The 23,794-nt window shown below is 30.2% G+C and overlaps 1 protein-coding gene across 2 annotated transcripts in view; it reads left to right on the top strand.

Moving 5' to 3' along the window:
• Positions 1–23,794, top strand: part of FAT4_2 (Protocadherin Fat 4) — a gene marked incomplete at its 3' end in the record, with an annotated part of 152,608 nt that overhangs the window by 65,196 nt on the left and 63,618 nt on the right. Inside the window, exons 17-27 of one of the 2 annotated variants that reach the window (XM_051216015.1) lie at positions 1,305–1,328; positions 3,130–3,251; positions 3,679–3,807; positions 7,355–7,546; positions 8,156–8,578; positions 10,326–10,578; positions 12,631–12,794; positions 14,981–15,367; positions 17,707–18,014; positions 20,971–21,304; positions 22,788–23,291. In XM_051216015.1, the coding sequence (XP_051066564.1) occupies positions 1,305–1,328; positions 3,130–3,251; positions 3,679–3,807; positions 7,355–7,546; positions 8,156–8,578; positions 10,326–10,578; positions 12,631–12,794; positions 14,981–15,367; positions 17,707–18,014; positions 20,971–21,304; positions 22,788–23,291 (2,840 nt within the window). The remainder of the gene's footprint in view (positions 1–1,304; positions 1,329–3,129; positions 3,252–3,678; positions 3,808–7,354; positions 7,547–8,155; positions 8,579–10,325; positions 10,579–12,630; positions 12,795–14,980; positions 15,368–17,706; positions 18,015–20,970; positions 21,305–22,787; positions 23,292–23,794) is intronic. The other variant, XM_051216014.1, reaches the window with a different exon arrangement.

The raw sequence follows: 23,794 nt of genomic DNA, 5'->3' as shown, positions 1-23,794 counted from the left end.
GGAAAAAACACTAATTTATGAAGTTCTTTTATTAAAGTACCTTGTCACAAATTTTCTTAGACTATTCTTCTTATCTAGCTCATTATCACAAAGATTTACTTAACTTTCTGTGCTTCAGTGTAATTAAATAGTAATTATTATTAGGATACTGTTGAGAAGTTATGGTCATTGATATATACAATTTGATTACACTTAGTGAGTTAGCGGTTTAAGCATCCACTCTAACCACATAGGTTTCAGATGTCATGTAATGTATTTTACTATCATATAAATTGTACAACGAATAATATTCGACATTCTAAAATTTTCATCATTTCTAATTGGTTACTCGTTTATTTTAAAACAAAGTTCTTACTTTTCTGTTTCCTTAAAATTCATCGTTAAAATCTGTTACGTCATCGCCTAGTTTTTTGTAAGTAATAAAAAAATCGGTGTTTGAGACCCTGTAATTTTATTGTTAATTATTACTTTGTAAATCAAATATTTTTGCTACATCTCTAGATATCCCATGAGAGAATTTCTTTTGTAAATGTTTTTTATGGAGGATAATTTACGATTAATTATGCGAAACGAAGCCAAGATGTTTGCTTTTCATTTCTTATTTTCCATTACCGTCTCTCTGATCACACCTATTTCAACTTCCGTTCACTTTTGCAATCTTTTTTGAAATTTTATGTTTGACTGATGTGAGTCAAACAAATTTATTTAATGCTGGTGAAACCCTGAATCTATTGTTCTAGTTTACACGAATGTCTGAGTGATCGAAGAAACTGAATGAAATATTCTAAAGATAATTAGTTAATATACTGGTATTTTTTTATTTCGATTATGTAGTTTTCATTCCCATTAATTTCGAGTATATCGAAAAAATGCTGAAACTAACATGCTGACCAGTCACCTCTTTTGATTTCAAGTTCAATCACACTGTCTTATAGAATAAACAGCTGGTGAGTGATTGAACAAACAAAGATATTTTCATTTGTCTGATCCATGAGTTTAACCGTTTTAAAGTTCTATTCTTAGCACATAATCCTTTTATTTGACCTACTTATTCTTGTCTGATATGGTGCAATTCTCATCTAATGTCACTAGGTAAGTAGTGCTTTACTTCTGAGTCGGTTACATGTGCAAGTCCTGACTTCCCACTTGAAATTCAAATATTTGACCCCTAGTGAACATATTACAATGCTTAAGCGGTTATGTTTATGAAGTTCACCGTATTGTTTGTAAACATTGTTCATCAATGAGCATTCATGTGTCATTTTTTTCCTAATATTGATTAATTATCTTTTAACAATTCTTAGTTTATCATAATGACAATGCCACATGTAAGTGAACTTCAAATAAGTAAAATTCTATTTCTTTTCCTTGCTAGTTGTGTTGTTCCTAATGTGTTTGCAAAACTACTTCCGTTTCAGTTAAAAATCATTATTTATCATTATGTTGTACATGATGTTGTAAAAAATGATTATTGTAGTCTATGTGCTATCACCTTCATGCACACACTTTCTACGAGTATATCATGTCAGATCCATGTAAAAAATAATGGTGTCCAGTGTATTACATTAGTAATTGTTTATTTACTTTTATTTGTGTGACATGTCTTTCTCGTCATTCTTTCATAATGTTATCACTCACCATGCTTTTTGTTATTTATATAACATTATTATTATATTTATTTTGTTAATCGTCCCATGGTTAGCATTTGTTTAGGTTTTTTTTTTCTTTTAAAATATATATGTTGTTTTCGGTTCTTAAGGAAAAATGCCGTGAACTAGTATGTTTTCATCATTGTTATCCCTCCGTTAACATTGTACATATTTCGCTTTTTTCTCTCTCATCATTTCATGCATTTATTTTCATACTGTTAATATGTAGTGGATCCATATATTTTAAAATGTATGTCTATGTATGTGAAATGAAGATAGACGATGAAAGAGTCTCTCACCAGCTGTTCTGTTACTGTGTACATAGTTTAAAGAACCTGATAGGTAACATGCATACATTTGTTTCTTCTCAACCATACATCTTTCGTGTATAATTCTGTCATTATTTATTTGTTTATTTATCTGTCATTTAGATTGTAACTGTCTATGTCTAAATGATATTCTTTTCAGAGGTCAAGTAGCGAATTGTCTCCTTTTTTGTGAATTCCCACTTTGTTTATTTTCAAAATGGAAAAGTGTCTATACTCCTATCCGCCATCTTTTTAGCTCTCTTCAACAACTACCTCATTCTGTAGTTTATTCAATTTCCATACTTTCCCAACTAGTGCATTCATTTCTGTTACTATTACTTCCTGCACATTAGTTTATTAGACTAGAGATACAAGTGTAAAACCGTCTTATTTGTTTTATCATTTTCCCCCTCACCATACTATTCATTATTGTTTTTGTTTAATATCAGTATCCTTCTTAACTAATTTTGTACAAAACATGTATGTGCTTGTAAAAATGTTGGGTTTAGGCAGTTCCTATATATTTCACAAGTTGAAATCATGAGTCAATTGAAGCTAGACCACCATGGAAAACCTGGAAGCACTGGACAGCTGTTTCGTCCCCGTATGGGACTCCTCAGAAGTGCGCACCCACGACCCCGCACCTCGCGGGATTCGAACCCAGGATCTACTGGTTTCTCGCGCGAGCACTTAACTACTAGACCACTGAGCCGGCATCCAACGGTGTTAATGTGTAACTTCAACCAATCCACGAAGTTGCGCCACCGTACACCATTGTCTTCAGTGAGTTCCTATCTCACAACAGACCTGGTTGAACTCTACTGGTAACGACTTCCTATATATGTTTTAGAATGTAATACCAGTCTATAACATTTAGAGTTGAAGTATCATCTACCTTCTTATTTTTACGATATCGATAGTCCAAAGGACTAACTGAACTGAAAATCAGATTTTATTATCTAGATCTTATCTATTTCTAGAAGCAGAAAATATCTCCATGATGTTTTCGGTTAATCTAGAATAAAATAGTTGAAGATTTATTATTGAACATTTCATTGTATTGGCTAAGCTTCAGTAATGCCTCTTTGTTACATGCATTATTTAGATTGATTTTCATCTGTGTTCTACCATACACACATATGTTACTCAGTCATTTTTTTTCTTTGCTTCAGGCATTGTTCGAGTCAGTAATCGTTTAGATTATGAAGTCTCATCTCACTATTTATTACTAATTGAAGTTATTGATACTCAAACAGGTTTTGCGGCTCGTGTAAATCTGATAATTAACGTAACTGTAAGTTTCTTGTTTTATTATAATGTACGTTTTGTTTATATTAATCTGTAATCGAGAAAGCATAACAGTGTTTATTAGTTAGATTTAATTAGTTTGCGGATTGATTTCTAGTTACAATTATATGTCATTATGAAAATAACGAAGTTGAGATAAATGTTGATTAGAAGTCCTGCTGTATTCTACTTTTGTCTTCCTTTTTTCCAATCACTATCATTGTGAAAGGAAGATATTGGTTTCTTCTACACGAATTCACATGGATATAAATTTCTGTTTGTGATTATGTACATTTTTCTTCTGTGAAAGTATCACTTCCTATTATTTTAAGTCGTTCTATACTGTTACGTGAAGTGTTGTTGTTGTGATTTTCCTGATTAAGTTTAATTTCGTTTATTAAAATTTTGTCGAATCCTAATTCGTCATTTTAAAGGATGTCAATGATGTTTCACCAATATTTGCAACTAATGAATATTCTACGTCTATATCGGAAAATGTTCCCATTGGTTATCGAATTCTAACCTTGAAAGCCTATGATCCAGATTCTGATTTAGGAGGACTGGTAAGTAAATCATTCATATTATATATAGTTATTTTTGTATAGTTTAATGTCTGTATTTGATTAATTATTTCATACATCGTTGATCATATAAAAATTTATATCATTTTAACATTCAACTGTCTATCTGTATTAGCAGTAGTAGAAAATCATCTGTCATTCTGTTGAAATTATTTTGACAATTATTTACATTCAATACAACTGATCGTACGTCTCAATGTTATAATAACAACACTTATAATCATATATTTATTATTATTATTATTATCCCACTTCACTGTTCTTACATATTTTTTTCTCCAAATATTAGATGGATTTTTATTACGGATAGGGAAATTATTACCTTTTTCATCCTTTTCTTTTATGACTGGTAACTACTTATCCCCCCTCGATTTTATCGTTTTTATTGTCATTCTTATTTTGTTTTGTTTTTCGTGGAAAATGAAACGAGACTAGAAATAAATTGTAGGTTTATCCATTCAGTAACGTTTATTTATTATTTTAATTTCTCTCTTGTAAAGCATTTTTAATATTAAGTTCAGTTGGTCATCGTATTCGTCGATTCATAAATGATATCAATCTGTTTACTTACTACACTTGTTTTAAAGTTAGTAACTCACTAGGACCCACATGAATCCAAGTAAATAATTTGAGAAAGCAAATATTGTTGACTTGAAAGGACGTTAACGTTATAATACAAAACTTGAAATATATTGATGGTTGGTTTATGAAATTATGGGACAAATCTCTAATTAAGTTGACAATTTGTAAAAATAATCATTTATTCATTGTACCTATTGACCTTTGCTCTTAATCTAAACGAATTATAGTTGGTGAATCTACACAACTGACTAAATCTCATTTATATTCTGTTTACATAGGTTAGATTTAATAGTTTGAAGCGGTAACCAGTCTCTCGATTTTCACCTACTAAATTTCCTCTCTGAACTTCACGGAAGTAAATCTATACCAACTGGTAAAAAATGAAATGTAATAGATAGCTCTACTATGTCATTATTAGTCAGTCATAAACAATTCGTTCCATATGTGAATCGGTTGAAGTTGCTACACCATATCAGCGCACTGTGATGACATTATTAAAACAAATGCCAGACAATCGGTTATATTAAAAAAGGTTATGTTTAGATTATATGATCTGAGAAAAAAATTAGTTTACAGCTTAAAAAGTAGGAAATGATTTTAAATTTCAGAATTCAAAAGATGACAAAAAATGAATATATTATCCCTTTGGAATCGATGTTGAGCCTTGTCACCCAGCATCTTCAATCACTGTCCACAGTAATATCGCGTAGACCTTAAATAAATAATTTACACCTACCTACATGGCTTAGTTCAACTGTAAGTGACATTATGGACTAATGGTATATCTCGGCTAGATAGAACCTAACTTTTTTACAACCCACTGTGCTTTAGGCAGTAGCTGCGAATACGTATTAAATGTACCGATTACCCCAGTCAATGAAAATTCACTACTTCATTAACCGATTCGTCATAAAGTCCTAGTATGCTTTTTCTCATTTCGGGAACTATGTTCATGTAGTCTTTATGCTAACAATATTCTTCTAATGGTTACTTCCAAGCATTTCACATATAACAAAACCCTATTAGATATCCATTCCTAAAAGTTTATTATTTACACTTATAACCTAATTATACAATTTTTATTAAGAAAAATATAAATCATATTTTCCACACTGGCTTTTAAAAAAATCCTTATTCGTTCTGTCTACTTTGATCGATACATGAACGTAGTAAATAATTCGTTTCTCTATTTACAAATGTATACAACTAGTTGGTTTATTATTTAGACATGAAGTATGTCTGTTTATTAATTTTTAAAGCTATAGATTTATCATCCAAGTTAAATAGCCTATATTTATTCACGTCATCTTTACTAGTTAGTGATTATATGTCTGATTGTTCTAAAACTTGATTGAAGAAAGCTAAAAGTTCTGGGTTCAATCTCCGATGACGTCATGCTTACACATTTTTAAAGAGTTTTAAACTATGATAAAAGAGCTGTCTAATGGTCTATGATTCCTAATTGTACCGCAAATGAGATCGATCCATGAAGAATATCATTTACAGATTAAAATCATCTGTACAAAACCACTTTATCTTAACTATATTGTTTGTTTTAAACGGATTAGTAATCACTCGATATATAAAGGATATAAAATAATACAATAGATTAAGAAAATTTTCAATCCATAGATTAGATTATATACCCCTATGGACATAAATATTATGATATAAACTTTAGTATCATGCATCAAACGTTACATAATGGAAAATGTATATTTAATCCTATTTTATCCTATGTTCCAGTATGATTACTCTGATAATCTGTATTAAACCTGTGTAAACTTTTTTCAGTTACTCCTCTAGTCATCACTATTATTTTCGTCCAGTTTGTTTTTGCTCAGCACAATCAACGTTATGCTATTTTCACATATCACCATGTTATCACCTCTACTAATTCACCTAATGATTTACTAACACTTTTTTCTTCTGTATAATGAGCTAACCCTATTCAATGATGTTTCCACTTGTCTTTTGTCTTTATCAGGATAATTGAATAATTGTTATTTTAACACTGTTCCGTAATCATTAATCCTACTATCATTGTAAAAATAGTTGTTTAAAAAAAATCTTATCTGACTAAGGAACAAACGAATGAAAGACATATCTATGTTATGTCAATGAAATTATAATCAGAAGTTTTCAGAGAAATCAACTAATCTAACTATTTAGTTTTTTAAACAAAGATGGATAGTGGCTAGCAGTGGAATCCAGGACCTGCGTTTCGTCCCATTTGGGACTCGTCAGCCGGACGTACCTGCATCCCAGAGTTGATGTTCACTCCGGGACTCGGACTCAGTACCGTTCGCTTCAAACACCATCGCGTTATCCACTTAGCTACTGAGTCCTGATAGCCACCTGCTTGTGTAATGAGGTGAAGTTTAAATTCTTTTGGTGTTGTTTTACTTGTACCTTTGCTTAAAAAGCTTGTGGCTTAATGCTATATGGAGGCAATCCGCACAGGATGCACATATGCCAACATGAAACTGATCAATCGCAGTCCTAAATAACAATGAGAAGATACAAGTAAAACAACACCAAGTGAATTTGACTATTTAGTTTTTTTTTCTTTGTATTTCTCACCTACATGTCTAGATTAATTTATTTTTAATATTGTTATTTGTGTTTTTTCTAATCTTGACAAATATTTGTTAATTAGAATGATTTTATTTTTGAGGTTCCATTATAATTAAGTGCTGGCTAAAATGTTTTTCACTCTCCATATTTTGTTATTCTGTTTAGTATTTCTTTGTGCTCATTTTAAAGATGTTAGAATAATGAATAAATTTTGAATATCATATTTGAAATATCAGCTTCTAAATTATTGTTGTCCGATTACAGACTAGTTTGTTTGTTTATTTAATACCAATATTAAATTAATATTATTCACAATAAGATTGGATTTAATATAATTTTTTCACATTGTTCTTTGTCATTTTGTTTTTAGATAAAATACAGTTTAGAGTCACATAATCCATTAACGGACTCGAGTCTACTTTCGTATTTTAAATGTGATCCAGAAACTGGTGATATATTTGTTGCTAAACAATTGGATTTTGAAAGTGTACGTGAATATTTTTTATGGGCTGTTGCTTCTGATCAGTCGCTTAATTCATTAGTGACACGTGTTCCCCTTCATGTAAGTTAGTTATTATTGCATTTGATAATTTGTTTTATTTCTTACGTTTCTTTGAACTTTCATTATTGGTCTATGCGATTCATTCAATTGATTGAAATAATATTATCCTTTTAAACTTTTTCCAGTTTTCTTCTTCCTTACTTGGTTTTACTGGACTATACTTTATATCTGTGTAATTCATTGATGATTTGTATATTTGTCCTTCTGATGTTATCTAAATATGCTTGGCAGATAATCTATCAATAAACTTATGCATTTTTGAGCTTTGTACTAACTTGTAAGCATCACTTGAAGTTTTAATTCATCTCGATACGACTACCTACTATCCAACAACTTTACTGATCGCATTTTTAATCCACCTATTATGACTAGTTATTTAATGTTATTAGACTATATAGATTTCTGTATGTTGATTAGCTTAATACACTTAACGGGTTTACAATGAAGTGTAATTACACCAAATGAATAATAATCTTACTCCAGCAAGCAACAACTCATGCATATTACATTATAGGCAATTTAGTTCGATCATATGACTTGGAGTAGATTTTGTTTATTATTACTAAATTTTTTCTTTTTTCTTATCAGTGTACTTTCTCTTTTTTTCAGATTCATATCTTAGACTTCAATGATAATCCACCGTATTTCGATTCATTTTTACCATTGAAAATTGAAAATCCTTTATCTATCAATCAGGACAATATTGATATTATTCAGTCAAAATGTGTTTATCATGTTGCATTAAATGAACGTTCACCTATTGGTACAATTATTTCACAATTATCTGCTACAGATCCAGATATAAATGATTCACTATTATATCATATTATATCAATTCATCAGAATGAAACATTTTATTTTCATCTTGATGAATATAGTGGTATATTACGTTGGATTCCTTTAGTGAATATTTTTGGCAAACCTATTGGTAGTAATAAACAATTAAATACAAATGAAATAATTACAACTTTGAATCATATTAATCCATTAGAATTTCATTCAGGTATATCTATTGATCAGATTAAAATTAAAGTAAGTTATGGTTTATTATTTACTTTTATAGTGATTTGTTTTTAAATAAACTATTCAGGAAGGATATGTATTATTCCAAATTCACCATCCCTATTTTTTCTCCTTTAGTATTTTATTCCGAAATTATCTTTTAATAAGTTTCGGAATCGATAGTTAAATATAAACATAATTGTATTCATTTGACTTAGTGTCTCCTAAATTAGGTGTGTTCCACATTTATGAGTAAACGTTGACTCTCGCGAAGATAATGATATGTCTACCGGACGATTTCCAATGAACATGAAACTTAGATTAGACAGTGTTCGCTTTCATTCGTCTTGGCTGAGTCAGCAAAATATGTTGTGCATCGTTTTTGAAATAACTGTGGTATAAACCTACTTGGTGAAATTCAGTTGACACACAAGGTTATGCAACTTAAACTAGGATAATATCTATTGCTTGACTGATTTATAATTGAGGTACTGACTTTGTTACGCGTATCCTATGATTATATGTTCGATGCACATTTTAGGTTCAATATAAACGTATTTGCTTCTCAGTATAAATTATCTTTTCATTTGACTCATTCTTACAGTGAGTCACACCAATTGTTTTTATTTGTCTTCCATTAAGTTCCCCTTTCATTTTACTGAAAGTGATTATGCTTTTTTTTCTATTTCCATTTTCTTATGTCCAACCAAGATTGATTTTTGTTTATTTTTGAAATGCTTTTAGCCTGTTGACCTTGATTTCACTCCGGAATGACAATATCTTTTTTGTTTGTATGTGTTTTTATGACCCTTTGTTGTTTCTTAATTGATACTTTTACAAATTCATATTGGCTATTTCTTCAGTTCATTTATTATTATTATTTGACAATACAGTAGGAAAGGTGTCAGTCGTCTTCATGTGCTCTGTGTTTGTGTTTATGTTATATGTTTCTTGTTGAATTACGTTTAGTAATTTATATAGATATCAAGTCTATATGTACATGAATTACATGAATCAGTTGATTTTCAACCATCAGGTCGTTTGTTTCCATCTAGTTTCAGCTAATTTGCTTTGAATAGGTGAATAATATCAATTGCCTATAAAACTATGGAGTAAAGCAAAGTTCATATAGCAACTCTATTTGATTATTCAATCACTTCAAATTTAATTTAACAGCATATTGGTTAGTTCACCAGTCAATATTCCTTTGTTATTTATACTAGCCACCATCCATCTCTGGTTATAATCCTAGTGACTTACCAGCAATATAAGATACGCATGTCAGAATAGACTGGTCAATAGCAATCCTAATCATCAATGGAATATATACATAGTTTTTATTAGTTTTGTCTGAAGCCACTTAAATCTGTTGTTTATTTAATTATACAACTAACTGGTATTAGATTAATTTTAAGTGAATGATAAGTTTTATAGGATGTTAGATACTCAATTGTTTATCGATGCACACAAGCGCATTGTGCCGAGCAAGCTGTCTCGCTTTTACCCCTTACAGAAATCATGGATTCGATAATTATCCAATTCATTATTCTCTGTTTAACATAGTGTGGCGCATATATATTTGGTGCCCTCTTGTACCAATATTTATGTGTTCAAATAAATAAATAAATGTTTAACAAATGTTTGTAATCCATTTCCTTTTATCACCACATGGCAGTAAAAAATGAATTTGAACAGTCCACCAAAAGTTTGTTTTCTTGAACATTTTTGTTTAACTCCTAAAATATTTCTCTTTCCTCCATATATATATCTTATATAGGTTGAAGTCACTGATGGCCTACATTCAAGTACATGTGATGTCATAGTTCATTTGGATCCAAGTAATTGGGATCCACCTAGATTTCATTTACCAAAATATGAATGGTGGGAAATATCAGAGCTAACAACTGTTGGATCAATTGTTAACCGAATCCAACCAGCTAAAGATATGGATCGTGGTAAATATGGACAAATTGTCTACAATATAACTGGTGGTGATAAACATGAATGGTTCAGCATAGATCCTAGTGATGGTAAGGACGAAAGAGTTTTTTCCTCTTTATTCATCTGTTTTTCTAATACAAGAAAATTTTAGCTGATCTCGTTGGTGTTAAGTGTTTGTTGTATGTTTGTCTACCAGCGTAAGGAGAGATATGTCCACCACTAACTGAATATATTAAACAGTTCACAGCGTACATACACCTAGTATTTTTTTCAAATCTGTGTTGGAAAGCTGTAGGAAGTCTTTTTCTCTTACTTGTCTACCTATTTTCAGTGATATAGTTGTGTGTAATCACCTTTCTCCATATTTTGTTGTGATTGTTGAAAAAAGCTATCACATCTAATTAATATATTATTTCGTATGTTTCCTTTGAAGTAGGTTTCTTAACCTAAGTACTCTGTTGATAGGTTCATTCAATAAAAATAATGCATAAACCGATTGTTTTTGTTAACATTCTGGTTGTCATTATCGTATGAATATAACATCAAGTGTTTATTCACATTTATTAAACAATTTATCGCCTAGTGTTTTTCTAATATTTAGCATATTTGCGTCGGTTTAACCACTGTTATTGATACAGGTTTGAATTTATATGATGTAATTTAGTTTTAAACAAGTAGATAGCATCTTTTAGCCCCATTTAGTCGTAGATTGTATACGAAGATATATATATATATATATATATATATATATATATATATATATATATATATATATATATATATATTCTCACGAGAGCTGGTAGAACATTTACCAAACGGGAATCTATCATAACGGAAACGAAGTACCGCAGTGTTATGCTGTGTAACATTAATTAATGGTCATTGAACAATATTATTATTAAATTGTTTGTATCTTTGAATTGTATACGGTATAGATAACAGCAGTAAAATATCAAGGGTGAAAGTTAAGTTTTACTAACAATATAGATCAAGATATTTTAAATCATCATCTATTCCAGCAGAAGCTATAAGTACTTATATTAGAGCGAAGAATACCAGAATGATGACATTCTTTCATGAATAGAAGCCCCAAAGTTTACAAACTCGTAGGGTCATATACATAACCTTCAATGCTCGTTCTTAATTGTTTCCATCCCATTACTACTGGCCAATTAGTTAAATTGCTTGAAAACAAAAATGTGAACTAAACTTACCATGCTCCGTTCTCATCTGAAGATCTTATGTTAGTTCCAGAACAAAACGATTACCCAATTCTCACTGATTTTCAAAGCTGTCACATCTGATTTTATAGTTTGCAGCAAAAACTCATCTGTATAATAGAAGTGTTTTTAAACTAATCAAACCTTTGTGCGCTTTTATTATAATTATATGTCCAACTGTAGGACTAAGAGTCTAATCATAGTTTTATAGTTTTCAATCAAATGATTGTTTTAATTAGTATATTTCCATTGCGGCTAGAAATTGTATCATGTCCTGTTTAAGATACGTCAACTGGATGACCGTACATTTCAGTGTTATTATTACAATATTTTATTTTTATCCTTCTGCCCTTCTTTTTCTAATATATATTCCATTAAATTATATCCCAGAGGTATTGAATTATCCGTTTAGCAATTGTAATTAGTAAACAAATTAAAATCTTTGATACTCTCTATCGGACAATTAAGTTGAAATACAACAACTCAAATTCACTTTTCATTATACGTTGATGTGATAGTCACAACATTAGCTATTCCGTTACTCTGTTTTTTAGGTTGATTCTTACTCAGAGGTTATTATTATTACTGACATAAAATTCCTATTTTGAACATTAAAAACACGAAGTTCAGCGAAGGGATCTCTTTTCAATGAATATATATATATATATATATATATATATAAAATTTTTGTTAAGGTATTATTATTCCTACTATTGTCAATTTAACGACCATCATTACTGTTTTCCAATCCCAATTTCTGAACAGCTTAGTTTTTTTCAAAAACCCTATGTATCTGTCATTGCTGTACAATTATAAATTAGTATGTGCATATCTAGTTCACAGTTGTTGTTTTGATAACACCATTCTTAATAGTTAATACAATTGTCATAACATATTAATTTTACCTGCCACCTACAAAAGGTACTATTCGTTTGACTCGTTCATTGGATAGAGAAATGAAAAATCAATATAGTTTACTAATACAAGCTACAGATGGTGGCGGCCTAATGGATTTCATGAAATTAGACATTTCTGTTAAAGATATCAATGATAATCGACCAATATTTGCACAGGACAAGTATGAAGTAAGTACATTTACATTTTATATCTTTGTTTTGTTTGTTTGTTTATTTTTACTCTTGTTAATCCAGTTAACTTCGATTGAAATTAAGCTAATGATGTATATTTAACGGAATTTATATTAGTTAACTGTTTTGTGAATGCACTGAATAATTATATACTCTGTAAATATTGTTCTTCTAGCTTTATTTAAGTTTATCAAGGGATTAAGATATATGGAATTTCCACTTTATTTTATTTGTCCTCGCCACATAAGTTAATGACATTAAGTAGATATTTTTTTATTGAGATGACTTTGAATTATTACTTCACTAGATCCTTTCAATCATTAATTATTTTTGGGAATATTAGATATTGCATTAAATGTTTGTGATGAAAACTATGGCGAAATAGAAGTGGTCTCCACAACTAATCAACTAACGAATATCTAGATAAACCCCAGAAGTTCTAGCGGGAAGTCACACCTAATAGGTGATGATTAACCATATTGAGTGTGGAATTGGTATCACTGATAATGTTGAATGATCGTTGGATTGATTATAATCCGACCTAACTGAAATTGGAAGTATGGATTATTAGTTTCCGACTCCATTTTTTTAACTGCATGAAATACAATGGTCCTTGATTTAACACTTAATGTATGATCACGAATCCTTATTACTGTAGAGTCGCAAATTAGAAAGAAACGGCTTACCAGTGATATTTCCTTTAATTTTCAATAGTTCGCTAACTATCGTCAACCTGTGACGTAAACATTGACAAATATGATCCAAAATTTATTTGTAAATGTTTTATAAATTGTAAATCTTTCTATGTAGACAAGATATTCTATGAAATGTAGCATATATTTCATTCCAATTATCATAATATGTCTAATTTATCATGCTGAGTGAATAGGATTTATTCATTTAAATAAGAATACAAATGATTCATTTGTTATGTGCATTTAATTCCAGTATCTTATTTAATGTCTTATAAAATCTGCTAAGTAGGTATATATTCCCATAGGATGTTTGATACTAGTGTTTTTTATCTATAGTATTTAAATAATTACATTATTTCTTTGTATTTACAATATCAAGTAAATCAGTTTGTAATCGTTCCACCAAATCACTTTTTTTGTTGTTGAAAATATCTAATTGTTCATTGCATTAAGTTTGTCCATGTGTTTGTGCACATTTGCTTGTCTATTACATTTCTCTTTATTAGATATCAATTAATAATAATAATATATATATATAATTCACTATTCTTATCTAAACGTCATTATCCAACATCACTACTATCATTGCATAGCTTCGATCAATAACTGTTGACATCAGAACCGTTGAAAATCAGATAGTATTGTATAACTATTTCATCTTAGTTTGCTTTTGTTCATTATGACTTTTAAGTATCATATCAGGTATAATATTATGGAGCCAATGAACTTTGAACCAACAGTTCACATTTCTAATTTCATTTATTATGTGCTATGGGGCAATCATCATTGGTAAGTTACTACCGTACCGTCGTCTTGATTGACTTCATAACAAACTATTATTATTGATTTAGATTCCTGCCATTTTCACTATCTATGTGACATTACAGTCAGCTATGATCAACATACAATTATTGTTTATTTACATCGGGATATTTCTTTACGTCATAACTCTTTTTGTTACTTTTATCATATAATCTCTGCATCATTACATATCTCTCTCAGTTTTGAATAAAATAATTTATCCTGGTTACTGAATATAAATTAGTCTAGTAACTTTTCTTTTTGTAAGCATGTATGTGTGTTAATTTTGTATCTAGATTTATACAGTCGACTGTCCCCTTTTGAATTAGATTTTATTCATTATTTATCATCAGCGTTATCATCATAAGGGTGTGAAAATGTTGTGTTTAACCTCTCACTAATTTCATTCCACTTTCTTTACTTAGCTTTGTTCTCATCTTTCCATGGTTTCATCTATGTGGTTTCTTCTCTATTTTTTCTTCTAATGATAAGTAACCTTGAGTTAGTTTAGAAAGCAAATTTCTGACCCTTTATATATATACTTTTTCCTACATGATAAGTTCGTTATTTTTTTTAAACGAAGAAAAACGAAATTAGTTAAATTTCACTTGAGTATATTTTCAAAAAGTTAGTCACATTGTTTTTATTCCCTCTCGCGCCACACTCTTCTTCGAATTCTCTTTTTAGTTGACGCTATTGCCATTCATGTATAATCCATCTGAGGAGGAAGTTTTTCCAGTGACTTTACCGTTACAGTTGAAAGCCTATGATTTCGACATTGAAGAAAATGCTCAACTTGTCTATAGAATATTCAGTTCACCATCCAGTGAGTTATTTCAATCTAAACGATTTTCAATCGATTCAACTACTGGTTTACTTCTACTGAATGAACGATTATCACCGTCTGTTGCTGATGGTAGGAAAGAACAAATGTTAGTCGTTGCTTGTGATTCACCTGTTTATTCTGATTCTGTTGTGCTTTGCTCAAATCCTGTACAGATTCACATACACATTTCTAACCAGTCATCTATTGTTCTACCGGAGATTGTGTGTACATCTCAACGTTTATTAGAGGTAAATTTTGTTATTGATTGTTCTATGAAATTTAATTTTGCTTGTTTTCCTTAGAGTCCCTCATTTTGGCAACTGCGCTTAAACTTGCTTTGTTGTTAGTTTCTTATTGAATAACTTTTTCACTAAACATTTATAAAACACTAGTAATATGTGAATAACCTAAGTATATTTTATATGCATCAGGTTTGTAATTGAAACTTATTTTAATAATAAATTATATTACTATCTCATAGTGCATAAATCTTCACTTATATCCGGCTTGAATAGATTAGATGCCATCATTGAATATCATCGTCCAAATATTTGGTATTATTCCAAAGTTTTCACTTATCGTCCATTTAAAAATGTGTTTTGCATGTTTAATTCCCTCGTTTTCTAACATATAATCTTCCTTTGTATTGTGCTGATATAAAGTTTGGTAAATTTAACCGATATCCATTTTCTCTTGTCCATCTCTCTGTATACGTATATCGTAATACAGAAATTAAACGTTATATATTTAAATTCTTGTTGTTTGAATTGATCAGTCTGTTATTGACACATGTGCATCCTGTGCGGATAATAAGTCAAATTGTTTAGTTGCAGTCAATGGGAAGATTCAAACAAACAATACCAAAAAAATTCAAACTTCATCCCATTACACAAGCAATCGCCTATCAGGACTCAGTAGCTAAGTGGGTATCGTGATGGCGTTTGAAGCGAACGGTACTAGGTTCGAATCTCAGAGTGAACCTCAACTCTGGGATGCAGGTACACCCAGCTGATGAGACGAAACGCGCATCCTGGATCCCACTGTTAACCACCAACCATCTTTGGTTAAGTATTTAGTTTTAAATAACTTTAGATATGGGCTGACTCCCCTAAATAAATTGTTTACGACCAGTAACTATCTCATTGACATGTTTAACGATCAACTTCGAAAATAGAATTGTTAAAACACAGCTTTGTTTATTACTTAGTCACTTAACTAAAACCCAGTGGTTCACGTTTTTCAAATGGATAGCATTTTACTCAGAGAATATTAGACAAATTGTTATAATAATTTTAATAGTTGAGATCATGAGTCAGTTGAAACTAGACCACTTTAAAAAACCTGGAAGCACTGGACGGCCGTTTCTTCCTATTGCGGCACTGCTCAGCAGTGCACATTCACGATCCCGCCTCGCGAGATTCAAAACCAGGACCTATCGGTCTCGTACGCGAACGCTCAATCTCTAGAAAACTGAACCGGCATCATGATCTCAGCTATTAAAACTACTATAATATCCACAGAAACCCCTTCTGATACAAAGTTTTATAAATAAATAAATAAATACTATTCGTGAGTATTGAGTCTTTTCAAATTATGAAATAATAGTTTCTATAGTTTTCCATAACAGTTCAAGTCAAGTCTTGATTTAAACTGCAAATGATATTTGTAAAAATATCCGCAATTGAAATTAAAAAGAACTCTAACATTTCGATTGTCACTGGTTGGAGCTTCTCTAGGGGAAACCATAAAAAAAACAACCAAATGATCGATTTCATATACATTTCACAAAACAATTATATACCAAACGATTGTTTAATCTCAAGGCATCGATTAGTCTTTGATAATTTCCCTAAAGAATCTATAACCACATTGCCGAGCTAAACGCTGAAGTTACTTTTAATGTCAATCATTCAGTCGTTTACAAATATCATTTCCTTGCATACATGACTCCTTCCTCCGACTACTGTGAGATTATTAACTCAAGCGTAGACAAAAGTTGTTACAAATTACTTTCGACATCATTGTTAATTTGAATATAATGAACTCAAAATGAATACATAAAGCCGCTAAGATATTATTGAGCTTGTATAAATCACAGTTTCAGAGAAAAACTATCAATTTTTCTTGGGAAAGATATTTTGTGGTGGTTTTTTTTAAAAAACCAAACAACAAAATATGTTGGTATTTTTATTACGAAAAATGTAGGATAAATATTAGTTTACGGTCTTTTTTAGACAAACTAAAAGTTCACATTAATAAAAATTTTGCAGTATGAATAGCTTTATTGTAAATTTTAATTCGTGTACTAACACTAAAATGGTGGCATGCTACAGTTATGTAAAAAGTTGATCAATTTTCAGGTCTTATGTTTTAACTCCTCATAGTTAAAATATACATATTTTTTACACTGTAATTTATGAAATATGAATTGCCGGGTTTTTAAATCATTATTTTTAATTTTTTTTTTTAGAATTTCTGAATGAAGTTTATAAAAATGGTTTTTTCCCCAATATGGAATGGTACCATGTATGCCATTATGTTCAATCTAATAATTAACTCATGTTCCGTTTTAATTTTTTTCATATAGGATGATTTTATGTTTGAACGTCAAGTTGGTGTATGTGAAGTTAAACCGGCTAATTGGAGTAGTCATTCATGGCACCTAACTGGCATATCACCACTACCACTACAACATGATCAAAGTATTTTTAGAATTGACTCTGAAACCGGTCAAATATTTTCGATAAAACCTTTGAATTATGAAGTTCAATCAATATATGAATTAAATATTGAATTTCATGCTTTGGCATATAATCCTATAATCATTATGCGTACAAAGTTAACCATTGAACTGATTGATGTCAACGATTGTACACCATACTTTGATTCTCCATTGTAAGTTATCCCATAATTTCTTTGTTAATAGAATAAATATTCCAATTTATTTAATTTAGTTATTTTGAATATTGATCGACCAATTAGGCGATAGTGTTCCTCATGAACTAAACCTACTTGAAGAGAACTAGTTTACTTTAATTTAGTACACCTTATTTACCAAGTATAAATTTATGTTGAGCCGTATATTTTAATAATGAGCGCTAATGATACTACGACTACTACTACTACTCAGTTTCCTAAACTCTTAAGCAGGTAGATCATGTTTTGGGATCCCAACTAGTTGAAATCTGATTGTTTTAAGCACTAAACAATGCACTTGGATAACTATTTCATCTAAGTTCTTATTCTTCAACTACATTAAGTTCGTTTTTATATTTCCTGTGCATGACGTAATACTTAAACAGTTCTCATTATTGCATCTGTAAATTTATTTGAATAACATTTTATATAGTTGTAGGCTATATTCAGTACTCTCAATGAATTGCCTTCTAATATCGCCTTTATAACTGCTATTTACTTAAACTTTATATTGTCATTTTACATAGAACAGATGACAGACTTTTCAGCATATGTAAGAAATTAATTGCCTATTTAAGAAGATTATTGGTAATGATAGAATAATAAGTAATTTGGTGTTTGTTTCATCGAACAGTTTTATTCAATAAAAAGACTTATTTTTTATCATGTTATCTGTTTACGAAAGATACATGGAATGAATGAACTGAAATATTTAGATATTCTTTTGAAGGATAAATTTTATGTTTGAATATTTATTTCTTTGAAATTGGTCTTCATTTTCTTTTTGAGAGACAATATTTGTATTGAAACCGATTTCCTATTTAATTAGTAAGATAGTTGGTGACCTCTAAGAAATTTTGTGTCACACATCCACATATCTATCTCTATACTGAGTTTTGTAGATTTAAACAAGAGAAATTGACCTTTGACCTTTTATTTCCATACTATTCATACCATGTTCTGTATGAAATAAGGTCGTGGAATTTCAGTTATGTTTACCTGTACGATTGTTGAATGATATTTGTTTACATATATTATAGTTCAATGAAATTTCGGCAGGTTTAGTGTCATGGTTTACTGATAACAAACGATCCTAACTTAAATGATTTTTAATCCGTACAATCTTGGTCGTTTGTGCATTAATTTATAAATCAACAGACTATTGTTTCTGTGACAGTAGAATATCTATTGTAATTTATTTGAAATCATATTGTACATTTCGCCGTTTTTGTAATTCCACACTTTTGCTTAATGTGTTTATGTGATGATGTAAATCTACATGAATATGCTATTAAGTCGATCAAAATCATTTCTTTGAAATTTCTCATTCTAAAGTACTTCTTCTTCACATATTACAACATTATGATTATTTATCTTGTTGACATATTCATCATTGATCAAAATAGTTTATACTCTTAATTTACGATAATGTAGTGGTAGAATTGATCAACACTGCTTAACCTTTTTGCTAGTTTGTATTACTAGACGCAGTGTCTATTACCTTAATTCTACGTGTTCTGTTTTAGTGAAGGGTTTACGGAATATTGCTTAGTGTTCTCGGTGCACTTCTCTCAAACAGAAAGTTTTAGAGTACAACCTGTCCAATAAATCTATGACAGATGTGATTTCAAGAAATCGATCGTTGCTTTTAAGTATAAAGTTCGTAGAAGAGTCTATAAATTCTCGACAGTATAATAGTATTTTATAAACATTCCACACTCCTCCTGGCTAACTGATCTAGGAGCTTTACTAACGACAGGAGACTAGTTTTTTTAAAAGTGAACTTCAAATTGTTTCTCATTCAATCACAAACACAACTATATCCAATCTGACATTTTTATTCATGGTCGTTACGTAAATAAGCACAAATTCATCCATCATTTAAAATGTATGATTGCCAAACGGGACGTAAGCAGTGCCACTTCATGATTTCCAAGGCCAAAAAATTACTTATTCGTACAGTTTTTCTACTTTTCTTTAACTATTTTATTGCATGAGATAGATACACATCATCAACTTTTTCGGTAACCTAATAAAAAATTATTTTGTAATGTCTATTCAAAAACGTAAGATTGTTAAATCCTATCCATATCATATGTAACTAATTTTTTTTTCTTGTCGAATAAAGTGATGTTGTCTAGTAAAGTGTTTGCTTTTCATCTATCCAGAATGTTGGTTCTTTTCTTTTTTTAAGCGGTAGTACATTTCCCGAAGAAGAAAAAAAAACTCATAACAAATCAGTTCTGTTTTTACACAGATATAATATATTTCAACTGATTGTAAACTAACATGGTAGGCAATGATATATAGAATAAAATTGTTATAAGCTAGATTACTATGTTTAGTAAGCATGAAAATACTTTTCGTCAAATTCCTGCTTAGCTTATTTAAACAAGCAAATAGTTTGAAATCACCATTTTCTCCTTATCCATCTAACTTCATTATGTTTTTTTTTCGGATTTCAGTTTTAAATTAGATGACTCACTTTTTGTGGACACGCAATTTAATAATTATATATATATATATATGCATAAATGGTCGTAGATTCTGTTTCAAGTTTTGGCATTCAAACTATTATTTAGCTATTTACCCTAAGGGTTGTTTCATACAAAAAAAAGGAAAAAAAAAGTCCCCCACTTAATAAATTTATAACTGAGAAAAAACTATTATTTTCATTCATTTGTTTATTTGTTTTTTTAATCGTTGTAATTTTGATTGAGAATGTATTAATCCGGATTTCAAATAGGTTGAATGACTAATTTACGGTTATTTCATTCTGTCTATCCACATTTATCTGTTTTAAGAAAGCTTTTATTTTTGTTGTGTTTTTGACTGTTTTCTTTTTTGTCAGACACAATTATTACGTTGAACTGTCTCCTGTTGGTTTCTTTCTCCTATTTTCAATTTATTTGTTACTAAATATTTATTTTTCTAGATATCATATTGACTTACCAGAGGATTATCCAATCAATGTAAAATTCCTTCGAACTTTAGCTATGGACGATGATGCTGATCACGATCAGGGTGGTCATTATGCTGGCAATAAACAAGATATCATCACTTATTCTCTATGGCCAATATCTACTTTAACGTCGGGACATTTAAGTTTACGTGGAAATTTCCAAGATCAGTCGGATAATTTAGAAAAGTTAATTTTATTTAATCCTGAATTACAAACATTACGTAAATTGTTTAAAATAGATGGAAAAGGTTGGATCTCACTCAGATCTTTTTTAGATTTTGAATCGAATCGTGAGCATATATTTCAGGTATATCTGTCTATCAGTTGATCAATAAAAGTAGTTGTGTTTATTTTTCTGAATATTACAGAAATCCACTTATCCACCACTTATAGTTATACTATATCAATAAGTCTTTGTGGTATATTTAAACAAAAGTCTATTAGGATATACTGTAGGACTTTTGAAATGAATACTTATCATCTTTGAACAAGTTATTCGTGAAAGAAATCTATTTTGACTAGTTCATTTATATAAATTACAGAGTCAAATAATTGTGTCTTTTCACTATGGTGTTGGTTCGGGAGACTAAAGTTCCTGAGTTTGAGTCTCCCGTGCTGTATCGTGGGTGCCCACTGCTGTGGGGTCTTATACTAGGACGAAACAGCCGTTCAGTGCTCCTATTTTTTCACTGATCGCTTCATGATTTCGCTGATATTGTATGTCTGTTATAATTTGACTAGTTGTTATGTGAAATTCGACTACATGATTTTAAATATGCAAATAGTTATTAAAAAAGAAAATTTATGGAACTTATGAAATATTTATAATCAATAATAAGCTGGACAAAGTAACTTTAAATGTTGTTAAATTGAAATGATGAGGTATGAAGAATAATGATAAGGATGTTTAAATAGAAACTATCGTTTTAATAAAAATGACAGCAATGTAGAGTAAATTAGAACCTCCTTTATGAACGTGATAGTGAAAAATGAAGAAAATAAGGAATACTGAAACAACGAAATAAAACTACAAACTAAAGCTTTGATTAAGGCAGCAATCTCTAATACTAAGTGCTGAATGCAATATAGTGATAAAATAATACGAAATTATGAATTGCCCGTATTTATAAAAAGGAAAGCAAAACAGTTCTCTAATTTGTAAATGTCTGTTCATGATGAAATTCTTTCCTAAGACAATCAACTTCCAACAACTTTTCCAATAAGAAATATTCCATTCCGAAACTGGTGTTCAGAAGTTTCATTGTGAAGTAATATATGTATGGTGAATCATCTCAGTAGTGAAAGTGGATTACTATTACTGATATTAAGTGTTTATCATGTTATGTATCTGAATATTGTATCAGTAATTCTATACATATATGATAAACTACAGGCCAATGAATACTTATATGTCTGTTAGAATTTGACTGGTTGTCATGTGAAATTTGATCACATCACTTTTTATTAAATAAATAGTTATTGTAGGAATAGTAAAGTTCTGTGTTTTCCGATTGTTGACTATCATTGCTTTGTTCGGTCTTTCCATTTTCATTTATAGTCTCTGAACGAATTTCTCCGTTAAGCAAGCCTTTAAGTATGACCTGACCTGCCAGTTTGTTACCTTTAATATTGTAGAGAAGTTTCATACTCATTTTTTATTCCGTGATTTTGTTGTTTTTGTGATTTTCATCTGCACGACGAATGTATTTTATGTGGACATCTTTTGCTACTGAAATACATTTGAGTAGCCTAATGTTTTTTCTTGGTTTTACAAATTTATCGGGACTTAGGTTATGGCTACTGATGCTGTTGGTCATTGGAATACTAGTCGAGTACACATTTTTGTACGTGATGTTAATGATAACCCACCTTATTGGCCACTTTCACCAATCCGTAATGATTCTTTGGAATTTATTTTACCGGTCGATTTGAGGAAGCGTCAAATATTGTCAGATGAAATTGAAATCTTAGAAAATTGGTGGCCATCAAAAGATGAAGAGATTATCTATCAGTTATCCATAATGGATCCTGACCAGGATGTACAGTCCGAAGTTAAGTTCACCCTCATCAATGAACACTTGCCTGCTTTATCCTCCCAAAATTCTCATGGGAATAGTTTCTTTTATATTCAACCATCGGGTGCTCTACGTCTTCGCAAACCACTAGATAGAGAACTATCATCTGTTCATGTTCTTCGATTTCAAGCATCGGATGGGCAGTTTGTTACACAAGATCTTTTTATTTTACGCGTGATAGTTAAAGATGCAAATGATAATATCCCAATATGTATACAAGTACGTGTTTATGATTTTGTTTACATGCGTAAGAACGCTATTGAGGTGGGAATGTTTTAAAAAGTTAGGTGGATGTTTATTCCCTCCTCATATTTTCCCAAATATTTCGCTCAACTTGCTAGATATATCCGTCCTTGTAAGTATCTTATCAACTGGATCTCTACAGTTATTTTCCAAACATCTCTGAAGTGCAGTGATTAGTACATGGTTTCTATTCAATCAATGTTTGTCATCTGTTCAATACTAGAACCATAATATTTCGCTCATATATACTGACGGCCGGATGTAGGATGTGAACCATGAACAGTGATCATATATACATAGGAATATTCCCCCTTTTTAGGAAATTGCCTTGATCATTCTGTTATATTTTTCAATTGAAAGATGATCACAATACGGTAATAAAAAGCATTCTTTTATAGTATCGATACATTATTGAATATATATATATATATATATATATATATATATATATCGTGTATATTCCTGTAAAACGTTTTAAT

Source organism: Schistosoma haematobium, chromosome 4, assembly GCF_000699445.3.
Source record: "Schistosoma haematobium chromosome 4, whole genome shotgun sequence".
NCBI lineage: Eukaryota > Metazoa > Platyhelminthes > Trematoda > Strigeidida > Schistosomatidae > Schistosoma > Schistosoma haematobium.
This window is presented reverse-complemented; position numbering and strand designations above follow the sequence as displayed.